Below are 20479 nucleotides of genomic sequence, written 5' to 3'. Positions count from 1 at the left end.
TACTACTGTTAAGATTTAGAACCGTGATTCAGACAGTGCTATTTAGAAATCAGTGGTGGTCTGCATGCTGGAGTGACACTAAAAGGACACTGGAAAAAAGCTGATGCATTCATGATTAGAGCGATATAATCATAGAATGAGGATACTTAACCCCTTTGACATTTAGGTTAAGATGGTGTGATATATTCTTACAAGGTAAGGGGAATAAGCTTGCGTGGCGAGAGGAATGCAGCGTACTTGCATTCAACCCAGCGATTAACCTACTGCATAGCAAACATCAAATTATTACCTGCACTAATTATTCTACAGCAAAATCGGTGTACTGGCCAGGCTGTAGACCTGTTTCATTGAATTACTGCTTGAACTCATAGTATTGCCAACTCACTCAGCTTTCCAGGGACAAAACTAATTTTGAATTGGTGTCTTTTTTAATTTAAGTATTTCTCAGAGTAACCTGATACAGTCATGGGGCTGAAAGTAGCAAAATGGCTGCCTGCAGGTGTGAACATCCTTGGTAGAGGTGGCTACATCCAGACATTATTTTGAAAGAGGTTGAATCTGTAGCTATGGGTAGCATGACTTCAAACAGGAAGCACAATGCAGGGAGGTTAGGAGACATTTTGTGGACATGAATTGTGAGGAATACTGAAACCGTGATGGAGGGTGGAATCAGAGGAATAAGGATGCAGGTCAGGATGCAGATTTGGAGGCTTTGAGAGAACAGGAGGTGGGAAGGGCAAAGAGAGGCGGAGAGTTAAGACAATAGCAATGTGACAAAGTGGCGAGGCTAGTGAAGTAAAATAGATGCCCTTCTCTAGCAATCACTAATGGCTGGCTACCATGAGGCTGGTTGCGTTCCCAGCTAATTAGTGGTATGTGGGGTTTAGTTTCTCCCGCAAGGTGACTGGCAAAGCTTCCTGGTTCCACAGTTTGTAGGGCTGACCATCTAGGCAGGTTTTCCTTTAAGAGTTCTATTCCTGAGAAAGCACCGGCTGTCCTGGAGTTCATTATCTTCTTCTGCCTCTGGCATGGGGGGGGGGGGGGGGTATGACAGAGATCTCAGGCTTGGAGTAAGGCTGTGGAGAATGGGAAGTGGGGGTAAATGAGCTAAAGAACAAATGCTTTCAGTTATTAGTATAGGTGGCAACAGTTTTATTGACAAATTGACACTATTGTGGTGATTGATAATCTGCTTCTGTAGTGAAAAGTCTTTTAAAATGTGAAGGATTCTAAACTATTTTTGGATGTGTGAGAAACATACATATTTTAGGATTCTAAATAAGGCAATTGAATTCTCATGGAGAGATCATAATAGCTTTTTTATCTGTAAATGAGGTAACCGATATAAACTGTCTTACATATAAAAATCTCACTCAAGTCATTGTTTGAAAAATCACTGAAAAACCTGATGCGTAGCAAGACAGTTTGAAAGTTCATTCTTGTTTTACCTTTGATAGCCTGGGAACAGGAAGAGAAAATGGTGGTCAGCTCTTAAACAGATGCATAAAGTTAAATGTCTAGCTTTTTCTCTCTCACAAACGTGACAAAATAAATGAAGTCTGTGCTTGAATGGCATGGAGATTTGTACTTTGTTGTATGTTAATGTTGTTTTTTCCATCTGAAATTAGCGCACAAGAGTTGATAGAAGTATACAGTATATATAAAATATGAGTGACAGTATATATATAATATATGGGTGACTTGGGTTATTATTTAGGCCTTAAGTTGTGGTTGGTTGAGTTTGGAAAAAACCCACTTATATCATTTTACAAGTACTGGATTTTCATAGCAGAAGTTGAATTAGTAGCTGTCCTTGTTATATCCAACCCTACTGGCAAAGGATCTGTCAGTTCAGTGTTAAAGTTTTGAGTGAAAATTGTTGCCAAATGAAGTACTTCAAGACCAATGGAAAGCCTCATTTAAAGACAACAGGTAAAAATTTAGAGTTACATAACATTCTTCAGGTAGGAGATTTTATTTTTGTGTTTATTTCTATAAATTTCATTCTGATACTGATTTTGGCCTTTACATACTTATATTAACTAATATTTTAAATGAAAATAATAATAAAATGTGAGGAGAGAAGAAAGACAAATTGTGGCACACCTGAGAGAGGAGGGGAAGGATAAAAAAAAATGAATAGTTGAGTAATTTCAGAGATAATATGGTTGGTCACTAAATGAAAAATAAAATAATGTTAAAGCTTGCCTCTGTAGTTCACTAAATGAGGTAGTATTAATCTTATCAACACTTTGTGGTTGAAATTGAGTGGAAAAAACACTGATAGCTGGGAGACTATTTAAGCGTAATGTGCATCCACATGAAAAACACCTGTCTCTCTGAGCCCCAAGAGAGTGCTCCCTGCGTGATGGGGTTAAAGTATAATCAGAGCACACTTGAATTGAATGGCGTCTGCCTTCTTTTCACCTCTCCACACTGTGCTGGATGTTTCTTGTTGTTTTCTGTACTCTGCAGTCTTGCTTAACTATCTCAAAGTCCAGCTTGTTCATCCATATCTAATCAGAGGTACTGTTTATTGAAGTGGCTTGTTTTCCCCACTCACCTATACTCTTAACCCCCAGTCCAGAGAGCCTGGCCTTTAACCCCATTAAAAGAAATCATCTGTGTTTTTGGCCCCACAGTATTCAGCGATGCCTGCAGACACGTACATTGGGGAGGAAAGGGAGGGTGTTGGGTGGGACTGGCTCATATCTGCAAGAGCACACACACAGAGAGGGTTGCAGCACAGGAAGGAGCTGCTTCTTCTGGCGTAAAATTGGGCTACAACACACATTGTGAAGACTTGGAATGAAATACAGGCAGGCACATATCGTTACTGTTATCATAACCCACTTCTCTGTAATAATTTCAGTAGCAATAGCAAATCAGGATGCAGCTTTAAAACATGCTGTCAGTGGCAGCATCTCTGGGCTGTGGAGAATAGTTCACTCATGTAGTACAGGACATGAAGGTAGATGCAGTCATGACACCGGTCTCTGTGCCTTTTTGTTGACATTCAGTTTTTGAAAAGCAAATAGGCAAAGGACTGGCTGCTATAACGGGAAACACTTACCTGCTTATTACCAGTTTATCCAAATGGTACATAGTCCCGGAAAAACACATTCTTGTGTGCTGCATACTACTTTCGACATACAGTTTTTAGCATATAAAATACAACAGGTGTATGAATTTGACCCATTTGCTGAAAAGACTGTTGTGGATGAGGTTTCTGCAGTGATGGAGGAAAATTGCATGTCATGGCTGAAATTCAAAGAGGAATAGGCACAGAAGAATGGAAAGCTGGCCAGAGGCTTATTAATAGTGCAAAAAAAATCAGAAAACCCCTATTTTTCTTGATCTACAAAACCACTTAAAAATCACCAAAAGTTACACAACTGGGTATGTGTCATTCATAGTTTAATACATAGAACAAAGTCTTGGAAATGGACCTCTCTGCCTATAGGTGCATGAATAAACTAGAGAATTCTCTCAAAGCGTAAACTGTTGGGACAGAAGGTAGTCTGGGAAATCAAGATATCCTAGCAACAGAGACACATGCAAAGGTGAAGAAACACAGAGTACCTACCAAGAAACATGGAATGCCTACTGGTACATTCATTTTTGGCAGATTGTTATACTGAAGATTGTTAAGAACTGTGTGTTAAACTCTGGCATGTGCTCCGTTTGGAAGAGACATCTGTAAAGTTGGTATCGAAGTATATAGAAAGAAGTCTAATTTCTAGAGACAAACTGCTAATGCCTTTGTTGCTACAGTTATCTTCCACGGAAAATTCCCCATCTTACACAGTGGAAAATGTAGCCTTACCCCTTGCAAAATTATACTGCAGTTAAATTTCAGCAATTAGAGCTTGAATTTATCTCAGGCCCCCGCTGAAGTGCCTCAGTACTTGAGGGAGATGATCCTGAGCAACCCGATCTAACTAGGCATGCTCTGTGTGGGTGTTTGGACAAGAGACCTCCAGAGGTCCTTTTTAATCTGAATTATTCTAGGATTCTATAAAAGATTACATTGTCCATGCAGATGCATGAAGCCATCAAAAGAAATATTTTTCTTCACTCGAATACAAAAAGGAAAGAGATGGATCTGCCAGTAAGGAAAACTAACAGTAGCACATAGACTGAAGAAATAGTAAGAGTTATAATAGAAAGCTTATCTGTTTTGTAGGGAGCGTGCTTGTAGGTTTTTAGAAAGAAATTCTAGACTTTAAACAAAACCATGCTGTGTCCTGTCAAATTGCTTCTGAAATAGCCAGTTTGGCCATTCACAGCTCCTCACAACTGACAGGAAGTCTTTCTCCTTCTCTCTTCAGATGCAGAGCCTTCTCTATAAAACACTGATACCTTCTGTTGTTTTAAAATCTTCTTGGGCTTCTAATCAGATAGAGAATTACCAATCTACGCTTTGTGTTCTGCCAGAAATCAAAATTATGTTGGACATAACTTGGAAAAAAAGGCAGTCTTTTGTTTAATAGGAGTACTTCCCCCAAATTGTTTTGGACAGTGGTGCCTTGAGCTGCCTGACAGCTGCCTGACCCGTGAAAAAGAATCCTTTTGTGCAAGCTATAGTTCTTATATTAAGAAATGGTATCAGAGTCCTTGGGAATGAACCATCACCTGAAAAAAATACATGCTATTTCTTTAAAAAAGATCTGTCAATCCGATTTGTTTTAATATAGGTGAAACAATCTCTTAAGATCGTATTTGAAAGACTTAATGCTAGCCCTTGATCTTCTGTAGCCTGAGATATGACAATTGAGCTCTGCCTCGCTGGCACAACAGAAAAGCTAAGACTTGCTTATCTGAAACTGAATTTTTAGCCTAAACTGTGGAACAAAATACTGTCCTCTCTTTTTTTGGTTCCATGGACAAAGTACACTTCTCCGACTTGGAATTTCTAATAAAACACATAGCACAGAAGACAGAAACAGAAAGAAATATGCTTTTCAAAGTCCAGATGCAGAAGAAGGAAAGAACCATGTACTATGAATGTTTCTCCTGATGCTAAATGCTTGCCTGAGATGCCACAATGGTAGGCATTGAATAAGTAAGTAAGTACTTGAAAGCTCAGAAGTTGCTACCAGCAACTGCAGTGGAAAGGACCAGCTATGTTGTAAAGATGAATTAGGCACCTAGGATAATAATTCTAGAAGAACCTAAAGAATTTATTAACTTGATGCTAGCAAACAGGATAACTATTGCTTGCACAAAAGAATTCTTTTTTTGATGGGTTTATCAGAAACTTTCACTAGCAGGTTAAAATTTTAGCCTCTCCAAGTATTGTTTGGAAACGATTCTGCTAGCCAGCCTTTCTTGGCTTTTATGGCCTGAAAATTGTCTTCTCGTTTAGGATGGATGCCTGAAGTTCATGTTCTTAATTTTCAGGTGTAAAACCTGATCCACGCTTAGTGAGATTATTGAGGAATCTCTGTTTGACCTCTGTGGAATACAAATTAGGTACTACTGTGCAAAAAGAAAAATAATGTAGAGACATTGATAAATCATTTCCCACATGAAAACATTTATTAACTGCATATTGTCATTTGTTTTTCTTAAGGTTTGTTTTTTATCTCTTTCTTATAAAGTGAGTAGTTTATTGCACATTTCTGTGAGATTTTCTTTGCAAAAATGAGTATGAATGGACTGTCATGAAAACAACCAGGGTGTTGTTCTGGGTTATACAGTACAAAGATTTTAAAAAAAAAATGAAGAAATGACAACACACCACACTGAAACATTGAACACTTAAAGAAGGATAAACGTTAAACAAGCTGCATTTCCTCACATGCACAGGCACTTAGTGGAATAAATATACAATGACACCCAAGTCCTGTCATCTTACCATGTTATAGTACAGATTGCAAATAGGTTTGCCCACCTGCTGGTGGTGTTTCTGTGTTACCATTCTGTGGTATCTTTGAGGTTTTCAGCAGCTAAGAATAAATGATCTATTTCCTGTGTTTTGCCCTTTGAAGGACATCACAGAATTTGCAAGCAAGTCAGTCTTCTCACATCTAATTTCCAAAGATGCAATAAAAGTATCCCAGCTGAGCTAATGAGTGGGTGAAGTTCATTTGCCTGAGCATGCACTACTCCATGCTCTGAACCTATTTCTAATTGGCTAACTTGCGTTATGCATTTATATTGCACATTTGTACAGGCTGGATACCCATCATGGGCAGACAGCTGGAGATTCACACATACTTCCTTTGGTTTCATCCCTCAGGTTCTATGCCTTTCCCATCTCTGACCGGACTTGCTATGAGTTTAAGGCTTAAATTACCTGGGAGAAAATGGGAGAAAGTAAGTAGAGCTCTTTCCTCACAAAAAACAAAGAAACCAAAAACATCCCCAACTAAAACTCAGTGAAAGTATTTTACTTGGTTCATTCTGAAGCTAGAGAAATGGTTTCAAATATAGTTCAACCAGTCTCCATCTATAAGTGAATGTGATTCAAAGCCCACTGAAGTCAAAGTGGGCTTTTCATTAGACGTAAACATTTTGGTGGCAATTCTGATTCTGTAAGAAGTTTCTATGTGCATACTCTTTTTTTGTATTTAGCTGCACTACAAAGTGCAGCTTATCCCAAATGCCTAACAGCCAGAAAACATTAAGTTACTGGGTCCGTACAGGAGTGGCCGTTCATACGTTGCGTTATTGTTTGTTTTTATGAACAGCTGGCTTTGTTTCTCGTGGCCACTGTGTTTGCCGCTAGGAACAGCAAATGAACCACTAGCCAGAGCTGTGAATTACAGCTCCAGAATGAAAGAAGACTCCTGCATGATGGCAGCACCCTGATCTTTCCTTTGCTTCTGTGCTGATAGGAAATCAAAGTCAAATTAGCAACTAATAAGGTTTGTTTTAAGGATCCGGATTCACTAAGACTAATAGTGTTACCACCATGGTAGTTACCCTGTGTTGTTTAGGATATATCAATGAGAACATGCGTTTGGGGCCTGCCTGTGTAACACTGAAGGCTGTTAATCTGTTTTACCATTCCTGTCTTCAGAGATGACCTTTAATAAAGCAGCGGAGGCTTTGTTTTTAAGAGCCGCTTTTCCAAGAAAGAGGAGTGGGAAAGGTGGAGATACGGATAGGACCTGTAGGGGGAGGCAATAACAAATAGCAGATTAGTAAAATGTGGAGAGTCTACATGAAATTTGGGGGAGAGTTCTCATTACACACATGCTGGTTTTGAAAGGTCTGCTCAGAAGTGTACCTTTGAAATGGAGAGAGGTCAGAGATCAGACCTGGTCAAGGACAGGAAAATCAGAGCTTTTACTCCTTACGGGCTGCAATTTGAAGCATTCACTTTGGCCAGCATTTCTGTTTCCTAAGGTGAGGATTTCTGTAGCTACTATTAAGGGAAGTAGGCAGTGCATCTGTTTATATGAGAGTTCTTCCCTTAGAATGATTAAGGAGAGTACATAATCCAAACCTTCAGCTGAAAGTCTCCACTTCCCTCCCACAAGGTGTGTGATGATTAGTTGAAGGCATTTATTACGTAGGACCTGAATGAACGCAAGTTTATTCTTTAACAATTTTCCTTTTCTTAAGAGAATTTCACTTGGAGGCATAGCACATTCTGTGCGAGTGGCACAGCATCTGAATTTGTACGCTGTCTCTCTGCTCAGTGGCAAAGTTCTCCTGGCTTTATCTAGAATGGCATGGGCAGATCACAACAGTTTGGGGTTATCGTTTAGCCGAAGACTGGAATACAAGCCTACATGCTGGACCAGATTGGGTTCCACCACATAGGCATTCTCCCCCTTAGTTTGTAGCAGCGAGTAGAGGGCAATATCCTTAGCAAAACCCTGGCGGCAGTGCAGCTCCTTCAGGTAACCTAAGGCACGGCGGGCAGAAGGAGCAGAGAACAGCATGGCAGGCGTGCAGCATTCAGTAACGGGCACAATATTATAGAGTGTGGGGGCCAGCCGACGCAGCTCCAGCATGTAATGGCGTCCCACCAGCTCTGACAAAGCCATACTGTACAAAGCAAAGAACAAGACAATGGGCCAACTAAGGCTTGGGTGGCCAGTTGCCCAGGAGTAGACAAAGTTCAGCATCGGCCCTAGAAACATTCCCAAACCTAGCCACTCCAGAATTCTCATGGGCTCAGGGTTGAAATAGCGCTGAAGCCTCTCAGGGTGGTAAAGCTTGAAGTAGAGGGCATCTCTGAGGTATGGCTTGGAGAACCGGGCCAGCAAGAGGTGCTGCAAGACAGGGAATATCTCTTCCTCTGGCACAGCGTCGTCTTCCACTATGAGGATATATTCTGGATTGTAGACCAACAGTGACTGCTCCAGGCAGAAGACATAGTCCTGCTTTTCCTTCTCAAACTGATTCACTCCAGGGTCAGAGTCCTCCCTGCTTTTGTTGCGACTGACCATAGGAAAGAAACTGCTCAGCAGCCTGACATCCTGGTGGCTACTGGGGTCTGGCTCCACGTTACAGAGGAGGATACGGTGGCTTTGGCAGTGTGCACCACATTGCTGGAGGAGGTGGTGGAAGCGGGAAGCCACTTGCAGGACATAGTGGAAATCGCTCCTCCTCTGCACGGTAATAATGGTAACCAGCAGCAAGGGCCGGAAGGCCTCACTGCCAGGAGCCTTGGAGGTGTTTAGTATCTGCAGCTCCTCAAAGTAGCGGAGGGCAGCCTGGCCCTCCTGTTGGTTCTGTTCCAGGAACTCCTGGCTCATGGGATTCAAGTGCCAGTGCCGCAGGTAGAAATAGGAGTGGAGGAGCCGGTGGCAAATCAAAGGAGCCAGCACACCAAACGTCACCACAGTCAGCGTGAGAAGATGGATGAAGGGGCTGGACCAACGGCACCACCTCCTGTAGAGCTGCCAGCTGTGCTGTAACATGGCTCCTGGAGAAGGAAGGCACCCTTTCTCTATTCATGCCTTCATTCCTTCACCACTTCTGCATCTGCTCTGGATGGCAAGATATCACTGGGGCAGTGGGTGCCGAACCTGCACAGTTTGATCGAGCCTAGAGAGGAAAGGAAAAGATGGTTAATGAAATAGGAGCTGGCAGAGCAGGAAGACTGTGATTTGAGGTCATGGAAAGCTGAGGGCTAGTCCCCGAGTAAGCCAAAGGAAGAGGTCCCTGATGATCCTCTTGATCTGGAGGCATCACAAAATTGTCATGGGACATCGTTTACTGGAGTAAGTATTTCCTGCAAGGTGCCCATGAAGCTTTTTCAGCACATAGGAGCTCTGATCTGACCTAGCTGAGACAGGAGCTTGCTGAGTTTGTTACTGTGCTCACAACTTGTAAAAAACAACAACATGGGTGCAGGAGGTGTGGATAAAGCAATCGTTTTCTGTTAAAGGAAGAGAACTTAGACATCACTATTCCGTCACAGTCATAGAGTAAGACTTGAGTCACAGCCAGTAAACAAAACCTGTTCCCCCTGTCTTAGCTAGCATATACTTGGGAGACAAACTTTTGCCTTTGTGGAGTGACACATTTCCCTTCAGTCACTCACACACTTCCAAAAGCAAACACGTGTTTAAACTTTGCTTCCCAGAGCATAAAGCAAGATAACAAAGGTATCGATTTACTTCACTAAGGGCACATGTATGCGAGGTGCAGTGTGTAACTCTCTCAGATATATCCTCCTCTTTAGACCCTGTGAAATACACAGTAGCTGGGTGAAAAAGTCGTTATCGAGCCATTTACTCATATTTGTCATTAAAGAGTTTATACTTTTAATTTGAAACCGAAACATGAAGATAGCTCATTTATTATATACACACACACTTTACGTAAGCGCTCACCTTCCCAAAAATTAACATTTGCCGTATTTGGCTTTTCTGTCCTATTTCTCTGTCCTACTGATAGCCTAGCTATCAGTAGTTTTCACAAAATTAGGACAATTAGGCTGTTCACATGACCTCTCTAGTGCCTTTAACTCTCCTTTTAATCTGCTGTTTGACTGTCCTTTACACTTTCCATCCTTTCTCCTCATGAACTTAGCTTTCCAATGTCCCCCAGCACACCGACTCTCTGTGCCTCTTTCAGTGGGCAGTTTCTTCTATTTTTAACCTTCTGCCCTTACCAAGTTCTGGACATCAAATAGTGCTCTCCGACTAAAATGTTGCCCCTTTTCTTTTTCTACAATTCTCCCCAAAGCATTCTGAACAATGGTTCTGAATATGGCTGGAAGTAAATTTGGGTGGTGGCATTTCCCTTCTGTCTCAGGTGAAAGTGCAATATAGAAGAAATGATTCAGAGGACATTGAGCTGGGTCTAAATCTGAGACCTCTTCAAAATCGCCTTCATTACTGTAGTCATAGAGTTGCTAGAGTTACCATTACGGGTACTGCCTCCTATTGGCATATGGCAATCTAACAGTCTTATATGAAAAACCTTTTACTAGAATTAATGAAAAATACACAAGAGTTACTCTAAATCTTTGTTAGAGACCAGGCCCTTTCATATGAGATCTCAAGTGATCCTTGGATAGACTGTAACATCAGTGTTGTGCTATCCCATGATCCATGAAAGTACAAGATTCACAAGATCTGTTAGGTAGTTAAGTAGCAGTAACATGAAATTTGCACATTGATGCAATGATTGTTGCAGTGATTGTTGCAATGATTGTTTCAGTAACACTGTATTGTATTGATCAGTGCGCTTTGTAAAGGCATTAAAGGTGATGGTTATTTTTCAGCCACCAGACCCAAGTCATCATGATTCAGGATGTGAAGACCTGAAATCTATCAGAGGGGACGACCTTGCATGTAAGTGCACTTATTCAAAACCCCAAGGCTTTCCGTTTGTTCATCTTCTGCTCATGAAGCACAAACATTAAAGGAACACACAAACGCAAAATAATATTCTGCAAATCCAGACTCACACTGACATAGCTCTGAGCTTCCTTTTGATTTGAGCTGCACTCATGGCATGTTGACAGTTTGCAGAATCAGGATCCAGCCTTGAAAATGAGGACCACAGAGGGAAAATGTAAGGAGATGAAGAAGAGCTAGAAGATAGTTTATTTCTCAGGTAATAAATTATTTTCTGCCTGCCAGCTATGCTGGAGATCTGAGGTAGATGAAGTGAGTTCTGCAGTGAGCTCTGTAGCTTTCAGGATATACATTCAACCATCAGGAATAACTATCGAAGCTAGAGCCCTTGTACTGCCTCATACTGAAAAGGGAGAAAGAGATGTCATACCTTCTACGCAGCACCAGTAACAGCAGATTGGCTGCCAGCTGAGAGTCTAGGCTGCAGCCTCACTTGATGAATCTCAGTGAGACTTGCTCTTCTGCAGTCCTTGTTATACAAGGGACAGGCACAACTGCACAATGAAAATGTGCTGTCTAGATTCCTGCACGTGGACCCCCTTTGCATCTGATGACTGGGAATCAATTTTCCTCTGGTTCTGCCTGCTTGGAAAGCTGTGTTGGGTCTCCCCCTACTGGCATCCTGCTTCATGGCCCAAGGGTGAGGAGCTAAGCACAACCCTCTCAGGAGGCTGCAAGTTGATAGCAAGGAAGTAGCTAACTCCAGAGTTGCGCACGACTGGAAGCCAGCTGTGCATATCACAGTGTCTTATTCATCAGGGTTTCTGATTTACTTTGGCTTTGGCTCATCAGTAACAAAATTCAAGATCTAAAACAGGTGTTGTTCTGATCTTGTACCTCAGAACAGCTTAAGCAAAGCAACCATCAGACTGGTGCTTCTGCTCTTCTCCAAAACTTCATCTGCTAGCCAGGCTGAGAGCAGCCACATTGGTTGCCATTTTCTTCATCAGTTTTCCCGTAGAGGAAAAGGCTGTTGTCAATGGGTAGCAGAATAACCACAAAGGCTAACAGTGGTCAGAAGCATATGAAAGCTTGCCAAATGCTCTAGCTTATGCCAAGACAAGCTCCAGGATGTAGAAAAGAGAAGTAGAGACACCAATTCCATCCCAACTTTTTGGCTATAATTCCAGGAACCTGCTATTTACAGAGATGAAGCTTGATCCCATGTGCAGAACTTGAATCCACAGTTCAGACTGTTTTCTACTCATCAGCATAGTTCTGATTTTACTCATGTTTTCAGAAGCTGTCAGTACCGTCACTTCCATTTTTTCCTCCTTTTTAGTGGTTCTGTTTGTTCCCCTTTGAATATTTAAGGAACATTTGTGAGTGAAAAATAATAGGGGGTTAAAAAAAAAAAAAAACCCTGCATTAATCATGAATAGTAACTACTTTGCAACCATGTGTATGGTTGCAGTTGAGGCTACTTTATACATGTTCTGTGTAGAACTCCGTGTGCAATTGCTTAAACATATTTGGAAGCTGTATTTATATAAAGTTAGGTATACAGCTTGTTTCTGTATTTGGACTCTCAATCATGTGATTTGGAATCCTTTCAGGAACACTAAGTTTGCATCCAGATCTATATCCCCATCTTCATTAGCTTCCTAATTATCGGGCTGAATTGTGCTGCTTAGGAAACAGTGAGCTCTGTATACACTGAGGTAGGGTAGACAAAAGTGCAACTTCCTCTTTAGGAAGCAAAACATTCTCTTCTGTGCTAGTGCTTTAAAAGAGATGATTTTTTGTCTGCTCAAAACTTTTCTCCGCAGAGGTATTCCTGAGGGCAGGTGTTCCTGCAGCAAAGCCTCCTACCTGTTTCAAAGCTGTGAAATGCAAGGAGGCTCCTGGACAGGTAATATACATTGGGAGAGGTCCTCTCCCTCTTCTACTGCCTCCTCTGTGAGGCAAGGCAATAATTATTCCTTTATGATTACAATATTAAGTTGTCCCTCTTTGACTAACTAAACTACTCCTCAGTGTTAATGGGAGAAGCCATTCCTTTCCTAACATTTAAAAAAAAAAAAAAAAAAAAAAACACCAGCTGCTTGAAATCAGGTGGTCAGATCCCACAGAGTCATCACTGTGGGAACAAGAGTTGGGATCTCAGAAAGCGTCATAGATAGGCCAACTGTTAGTGTTTGTAGCTATGAGTCTCTAGCTCAGCCATAATGATAATGGCAATGATGTTCACACTGAGTGGTAGTTTTGAGTTCTGTGTTGATCCTCCAGTGGCCCCCCAAGTGGAAAATCCATGTGTGAAACAGCACTAGCCCCCAACCTAGCACTATACAGACAGGCTGCAACCCCGGGGAGAAGTTCCTCTAATGATTAACTTCCTCGGGCGGAAACAAGAGGTTTGTCTTGAGGGTGATATTGTTAGTGCACCAATTAAATTCCACTGAAATACATAGGAAGTTTAAAAGCAAACGCTCCTGCTTGAATCAAAGGACACTGCTGACAGAGCTGCTTGACAAAGTCGTAAACAGCAGTGTAAATCTCTTTCTATTTCATATATGCATGCTGTCAGTTCACTGTTCTGTACAGATGCCCTCATCTGAAAGGTGAGGTTCCTACCATGAGCTGATCCATATTACTGGACCAGATGGCCAGCTTTTCTCATCTAGCATATGGCAATTCCTGTCCTGTTTTCTGACAGCTTTGAGTAGGACAGGTGTCAGACTTGCAATATTTCTGCAATGAACAGGCTCTAATTGAAAACAGCATTGTCCAGTAGAAGCCAAGCATGCATAGATCTGACTGTTACATTCAGATGTCCAGCTGGGAGTTGGGCTCTCTAGGACCTAAACACAAACCATCCTGGCAAGAGCTCTGCTTCTCAAAACATTCAGCAGCATATTAAATGATAACAACTCAACAGTTGTTTTTAGAGAGTGTTTTACTAAGAGGCACCATACATATCTCCTACATCAACTTCAAGCAGTGCGCAAAGCAGTTGTCATTATTATACGCTGTGTAGAGAAACTCTGATATTGCCAGTGCCAACAACTGGCCAGGATGGGTAATGCCCAGTGATGAACACAGTTAAACTTACAGTGAAGCAACTATTTTATATGCAAATCATGAAAGGCCTTGATTTTGTCTTTGTTTCCTGTCACACAGTGAATGTCAAATCCAATTTAAACTTACATTTAAAATGCTTTCTGCTATGGCAAAGACCAGGATTGCTGGTGATGCACTTGATCTCTCACATCTCCCCAAGGACTTTTTTTTGGTTTTGCTTATGGTCTTTCTTTTGGACTAAACGCATAACACTGCTATAGTCTTAACAGTTAGGTAGGTGATAACTTGAGGTGTAAGGGAGGTGGAGAGGGCTTGGAGTACGTCTTTTGCAGGAGTTACGTGGCTGTGAGAGGTGGAAATCAATGGTATACACAGTCTATTTTGATCCACCATTCCACAGAGCCTGCCAAGGAAGATATATTCCTTTTCCTGTCCAAGGACCTGTAATTTAAGCACTATCAGAAAAATGGTAATACACAGACATAGAGGCAGTGTTTTTTAACCCTGTCGAATTACCAGATCCAAGAAACTGCAGATGTGCATCTTGAAAGTAAACTGGCTCACTCTTCTCTTTGACTGTAATGGGCGTGTTATAAATTGTTCATAAATACGTAGGAATCCAGGAACCACAGTTTGGAAGCTACTGAACCAAGAGGTGGAATACACCGATGTGACAACCGCAAGATAGTTTCTCTATTTGCCCTGAACTAAGGGAAAAAAGCTATGCCACCAGTGAAACAGACTATGAACTGAAATATAAATTAACTACAGTTATTTCCTCAACTTTTCCCTTGCTTCTCAGGTAGAAGAACTTCCCTCTGCTGCATCCAGGTGACTGGAGCTCATTGTTGACAGCTGCTGGCTTACATCTAGCTGCCTCCCTGTTATGCAAAGGCATCATAGGAAAGCAGTGTTTTCCCCTATTGCTGTCAAGCAGTGATGTCAGTCAGTACTAGGATCAAGTGGGAGTGGAAGAACTCTGGAGAAGAGTCCTGCAAAATAATAGGTTCAACAGAGACTTAAGGCAAGTTGTTCCAGGAGGAGCTGTCTTGGAAGATGGCATGAAAGGTTTATATAGCTATAAAATAAATTATGCAATCTGCATCTGTCTGAATTTACATTTCCTTCTGTGCCATAAGTAACAAAAATGGCATGCTTTTATAGAGCTGGATAATGATCTATACAAAAACTGCTGCTCATGTTCACAGTGATCTTCTTGGAGCCCTCCAAAATCTGGAAAAGGGCTTTTGCTTTGAGCCTGCTCCTGCTTTGTTACAAAACTTGCATCCTTATTTGTTAAAAAATAAAGTTTGTTTTCGACAAAGCAGCTGGCACCAGAGCACCTGTCTGCTTTTGGAATCTCAGAGCTAAATGCGTTTTGACTCATTAGGCGTGCTACAGATAATTTGTATTTTGACTCTGTGTCACAGTATTTTGCTAAAATAAGGCCAGAGCCTCATGCACGATCCCGTACTTAATAAGAGACTATTTCTGCCTCAATGGATCTTCAGCCTAAGAATACAAAAAGCAGGAGCAAATCTGTTTTTCCCAGACGTGCAAGAAATCAGAGTGGTTTTGTTGTCATGAACAACTGGCATTTTATAGTTTAGTCATACTGGTAAGCCACATAGAATAGCTATTGAAAAAACAACTGAATGTGGTGTCCGGAAATAACAGCAATTATCTGCAAATTAAAATAATGTGAACAGATCAGGAAAAAGAAATCTTAACCCTGGAAAAGTCTGTCCAGAAGAAGCTATTCTGGAACAGCCATGAGTGAGATATCCCATTATAGCTATTCCAGAATATCTCCTTCTACCATAGCTTTTCTATTCCATTTCTATATGCAGATGTGCCCTTGGGGCTTGCTGAGAAACCAGGCATTTCAGAGTCTCTGAAAGAGAAATATGCAGATTAGATCAGTTGTCTGAGCAGTTGGGATTTGGGAAGGGCTAGGGGTAGGAATGTATGAAATGGGGGAAAGAAAAGGAAACAGATGTGGTGACTGGTGCTCAACTCAGAAAATGTTGCAGCTTTGTTACTGTTCATTTATGACTGCAAAGTACATTAAAAAAAGTAATACTGAAATATGATGTTATTTTTGTGAGAAAAGGCATTTGCTGATAAAGCTGCAAGTTTCCAGTTGGGATAGGTCACTACAATAATAAAATATAAAACTGTAGCAAGTGTCAACCAGAATATTCCAAGTCTAGCCAGTGTACAAAGGCAAAAATGTTTAGTCATACTGATCAGCAGCATTTCTCTTTAAATTTAGAGACACACTGTCTGCAAACATTAAACTACTATAACCTTTTTCTCTGTACTCACTTGACTCTGAAGGATTTAGTCTTCCCCTCTCTCCCGCCATGTTCACATAGATAACTTATCCTGGACAGAAAGGCACGGTAAATGCAATGTCCTGATTCTGAGGTGTACTGGTGATTTGTTTGAGCACCAAGGGAAGAAAATAGGATAAGTACAGTAGCTGAAAATTTGTAAGTTATATAATACTGCTACATAGCCCTTGTTGGTCAGAAAAGAAAGCAGCAGATTTTCCATGTGCAAGGTATTTTTCTATGGTTTCTTCTGCTAGAAAATGTTTGCTGAACTAGTGTGTCTTTACGACAGCCCATTGGTTGTACATAAAATAGTTTTCTCAGCGACCACATGACAACAAGCAAGCCTAGGAACCTGTAGTTCACTGTTGGTGTATTTCATGCTTTGCTGCTGCATCAGCTCAGCTGTGAATTTGCACCATAACCTACGATTTTAAATGTCATTGACTTCAGACCTTAGGTTTCCTAGGTGCTCAGAGCTGCCAGGTAGCACAAGGTGACCCTTAAAGCACTGGGATTAATAGCAGTTAATGATGGTTCGTGATGATGGTTGAAGAGGAGGGGGCGTTAGATAAGCAAAGCTGATCCACCCCCTCCTCCCCCCCCACCCCGCTTTCTGCCCTCCTTGCAAGACAGCAGAGGCACAAATAGCACTGCAGTGTACACGGTCCTGAACCTCCTTGCCCAGATTTTCAAATACAGAAATCCTGGCTATGCAGATTCTGGCTGAGGTTAAAGGGCTCATTGGGACGACAAAAAGCGCAGGGAGGAAGCTGGCTATTTTTTTGTTGTTTCCTTCAAATTATTTTGTCTTCCGCTAAGGGAAGCGCTGTTCCTCTAGGCCCAGTCAGTTTCTGGCCACGCCTCCCCCCCCCCCCCCTTGTCACCATGCACAGTCACATCCTCAGAGCAAGCACAAAACATTTCACTCATTCCCACGGGGCTTTCTGCTTTCTCCCTTCTCAAGTGCCTCAGTTATTGGAGCTAATCGCAGCTGGTTTCCAGAGAGCATGCCCTTCTCCATTGCTAATACAGTCACCAACTTTGTGCCTCCCCTCACCCAGCTCTCTAAAGGCTCGGTGCAGCTCGCAGAGCAGACCTACCACCCGCTCCGCCCATGGAGTGCCTTTGCCAGGGAGGGTTCCCAAAGACCCGCTGGGTGAGGACGATCCCTCGTCTTTTGAGTCCCCGCTGGAAAGGCAAGAACCAGACCCACTAGGATAGCCTAAGCCATAAGGAAACGGCAGCAAGGTGAGATGGAAAATACAGGGTGAAGAAAATTACCCTTTTCTCCTCAGCAGCCAGCCTCGCCTTGCGAGTCAGGAGACATCCTGGAGCCTGCAGGAGCCCCGGCTCTCTGTAGATCTGGCGCATCTCTTGCTTTCTTTTTCCCTGCTCTCCGGCAGCACGGGCTTTCCACCATCCAGACTTCCAGCTTCTATCAGAGGGAGTCCATGCAGCAATGTTTCCTGTTTTATCTTGCCACTCTGCTTATTACTCACTTCTCCCTTGCAAATTTTTCTCCTCCCTCTCAGGCAGCGAGGGTGGGATTAAAGGCATCTAAGCCTAAACATGTGACTACACCAACAGGGGACAGACAAACTGACAAGACTGAGAAAGCTGAAAACGAAAGAGGAAGAAGGTGTGCGAAAGAGAGCTAAGAAATAAAAAGCATATTATCTGAAACGGGGGGACTTCTCAGGGCGGAAATCCCCAGCGCAGCTGGAGTCCCTGATTTCTGCTCTCCTCCCCTGAACGCTCTCCATCAGGGGTAGTGAAATATTAACCCGATTAGTGCTGGAGAGCTTTGTGATCCTCTGCGGCTGCATAAACCTGACCAAACGCCCTACCCTAGCTAGGATGTCAACGAACTCGGGGCATATCTCAGGTGTATTTGTCAGCTGTCAAAGTCATGACTTTTGTGCCTTACTTTGCGGATAGAAAGATCACTCCCACATACTCAAGTGGGAAGTCAGTGCTTCAGGAGCATCAGGAGATTTTGCCTGCACATAAAACTATGAAATGTAGAAATAATAGGTCTACCACTGACAGTACATTCATTGAAGTGGGGAGGTTCATCAGCTACACCAAATTTGTATTAAGCTGCTGAGGATCCAAAAATCATATAAAACTGACTGAAGAGTCCTTCTTTTCCTCCTCCCATTTTCCCTCTGTGTTCGATTTACCTGTTCTTCTCCATATGTATTGTTAACTACGTTACCATAATTCTTAAGTGTACAAATTATTTCTAGCTACAGTTTATCTGAAAGATGGCCCAGACTATGGAAATCCTTATTTTTGTGCCTGCAGCTCTAGAAAAGGTGAGTGTATATTATGTAGGATAAATTATTTTCAGGCTCTAACCTCTCTTCTGTGAAAAAAAATCTGAAATAAAACAATAAGAAAAAAAGAGAGAGAGAGAGAGAAAGAGAGAGAGAGAGAGGGAGAGAAACCTCTTACATTATTTCAGTGTTCTGTCAAACATAACTGGAATTTTGCTAGAGCTCAGTCCTGTAATCAGAAGCTTCTAGCAAGATGCATGTACTTTGTTTGTTTGTTTGTTTTTAATTTTAATGTCTCAATTTATACTGTTCCCTCTAATAAATATTATGGATAAAAGAACTTGCTTATGCATGCCTGTGATCCTCAATTCTTATAATTGACAGAAATTATCACTCAGCTAGGGCTTCTTATTGTTGAAGTAATGTTGATGAAGGCGAAAATAACACAGGAGAAATAGTAATGCTCAGAATGAAAATACAATCAAGCATCAAGCTTTGGTTCCTATAGTGACTTGCTCTCCAAGGAAAAAGTCTTCTCCCCAGGAAGATCCACCAGGTAGGCCTAGAGGCACGTTACCTTGTTACTCTCTGAAAGTAATAAGTAAATACAGTAAAATAAAGCACAGTTTCTCAAGTCATTTGTTTTCCAATATCCTTCTTTGCTGACCACTTCTCCTGTTTTCCTGCCAGTTTGTAATGACAATGATTTCTCCCACCCAGGTTCATCCCTCTACGCCCCACTCAGACGTTCTCAAGGCTTCCAAATATTGCTGTACTAGAAAAAAAGACAGGTCATGGGACAGAACAAAAGAGTGTATGACAGTAGCAGAGACGAGAGACTGTGCATTTCTGGGAGGTCTGTTAGTATGTTCTTAGGATTAGAGCTGCAGAATTCATGAGAAATAAAAAATTGGATTTTTTTTTTCCTGTTGTGTGGCAAAACGTGTGTGGGAGAGCTATCAAGTGACATCACTAGAAACACATGTCACATTGTATCTAGCATTACATTTCAGATGGATTTTCAGCCAGCAGAGCAATTTGGCAGTAATAAATTAACAAGAAAGGCAAATGTTCAGGGCAAATGTTTCAGTAATTGTAATTTTGTGAGGAGCCCCTGTTTATAGTCTTCTCTGCTGTGATGTCTCTTAGTTGCCCACTTTTCAGGGAACACTGAGCGCTCACTCCTAAACACTTACCCCTTTAAAACAACTCCTGTTAAACCTGAAGGACCAAGGGTAAAAAGTCGCTAGTAGTTTTGGGGCAATGGCACAGTTTAAACAACAGTCTTGCCATCTCTCACTGCTTATTCTTATCATTGGGTTGTCCCCTGCTGTGTGCTAGCATAAGCTAAAGAATAAACCTTGTTTTATGATGGATTACATCTTATCTGGATCACTTCCTCCCTTCAGTTCGCCACATGAAACAATTACGCCAGCACAGCAGGCAGGGGTCTGGAGAGCGGGAAGAAACATGTGGGGACAGCCACCACTCAAGCCGTATTACCTAACTGCAACCTGAAATGCTCAGAAGTAGATATTTCTGAAATTATTTGGCCTGTACAATAACAGGATAACACTTTAAAGTTATAATCAGGAAAAAAAGCATGTGGTGATAATTTCCTCCAAGTAGGAGAAGTTCAGGCCAGGCACGTAGATCTGAGTATTCTCCTTCGCAAGAGCTGTCTTCCCCTCTGTCATCCAGTTAGTTGCTCAAATAGCTCTCACAGAACCAAACAGTTGCGCAAGGGAATGGAGCTAATATTTCCTTTTGGTTTGCTTGAGATCACAACTTGCTTTTGGTACAACTCTTGCCTTGCACAGAAAATGCCTGTTAGAAGTAAGAAGAGTTAGAAAGGTGATTTAGATACTTGTATACTGTGCTTTGCGTTCCTGGAAAGCAGCACAGCAGAAATTCAGTGTCTTGGGGCAGTGGAACAGAGCAGCCTGGTTTCTTGTGGATTGCTGTCGTTTCTCTTCTGTGCACCCCTATCAAAGTATCCTTAGCTCCT

At 41.8% G+C, this 20479-nt stretch overlaps 1 protein-coding gene and 1 long non-coding RNA gene across 4 annotated transcripts in view; one reads left to right on the top strand and one right to left on the bottom strand.

Moving 5' to 3' along the window:
* Nucleotides 1-16168, top strand: part of LOC138064853 (uncharacterized) — a 31632-nt gene extending 15464 nt beyond the window's left edge. Inside the window, exons 2-4 of the long non-coding RNA XR_011138110.1 lie at nucleotides 10697-10766; nucleotides 12602-12684; nucleotides 14656-16168. This is a non-coding gene — a long non-coding RNA (uncharacterized lncRNA). The remainder of the gene's footprint in view (nucleotides 1-10696; nucleotides 10767-12601; nucleotides 12685-14655) is intronic.
* On the bottom strand, nucleotides 2967-18799 carry PGAP4 (post-GPI attachment to proteins GalNAc transferase 4). 3 transcript variants are annotated; one of them, XR_695352.2, is made up of 3 exons: nucleotides 17474-18799; nucleotides 7238-9009; nucleotides 2967-7118 (listed from the first exon to the last, which is right to left on the bottom strand). XR_695352.2 is itself a non-coding variant. In XM_068929041.1 (3 exons), exon 3 carries the CDS (start codon nucleotides 8880-8882, stop codon nucleotides 7695-7697), a length of 1188 nt encoding a protein of 395 aa, XP_068785142.1. In that variant the 5' UTR covers nucleotides 8883-9009; nucleotides 16182-16241; nucleotides 17474-18799; the 3' UTR covers nucleotides 2970-7694. The 3 variants fall into 3 exon arrangements, 2 of the variants coding, with proteins under 2 accessions (XP_068785142.1, XP_009681511.2); XM_068929041.1 differs by adding an exon at nucleotides 16182-16241 and having other exon boundaries at nucleotides 2970-9009; XM_009683216.2 differs by having other exon boundaries at nucleotides 2970-9009.
* Between the last annotated feature and the right edge of the window lie 1680 nt (nucleotides 18800-20479).

This window comes from Struthio camelus, chromosome Z (assembly GCF_040807025.1).
Source record: "Struthio camelus isolate bStrCam1 chromosome Z, bStrCam1.hap1, whole genome shotgun sequence".
Classification (NCBI taxonomy): Eukaryota; Metazoa; Chordata; class Aves; order Struthioniformes; family Struthionidae; genus Struthio; species Struthio camelus.
Note: the sequence above shows the minus strand (reverse complement) of the source record. Positions and strands in the feature narration are given on the sequence as shown.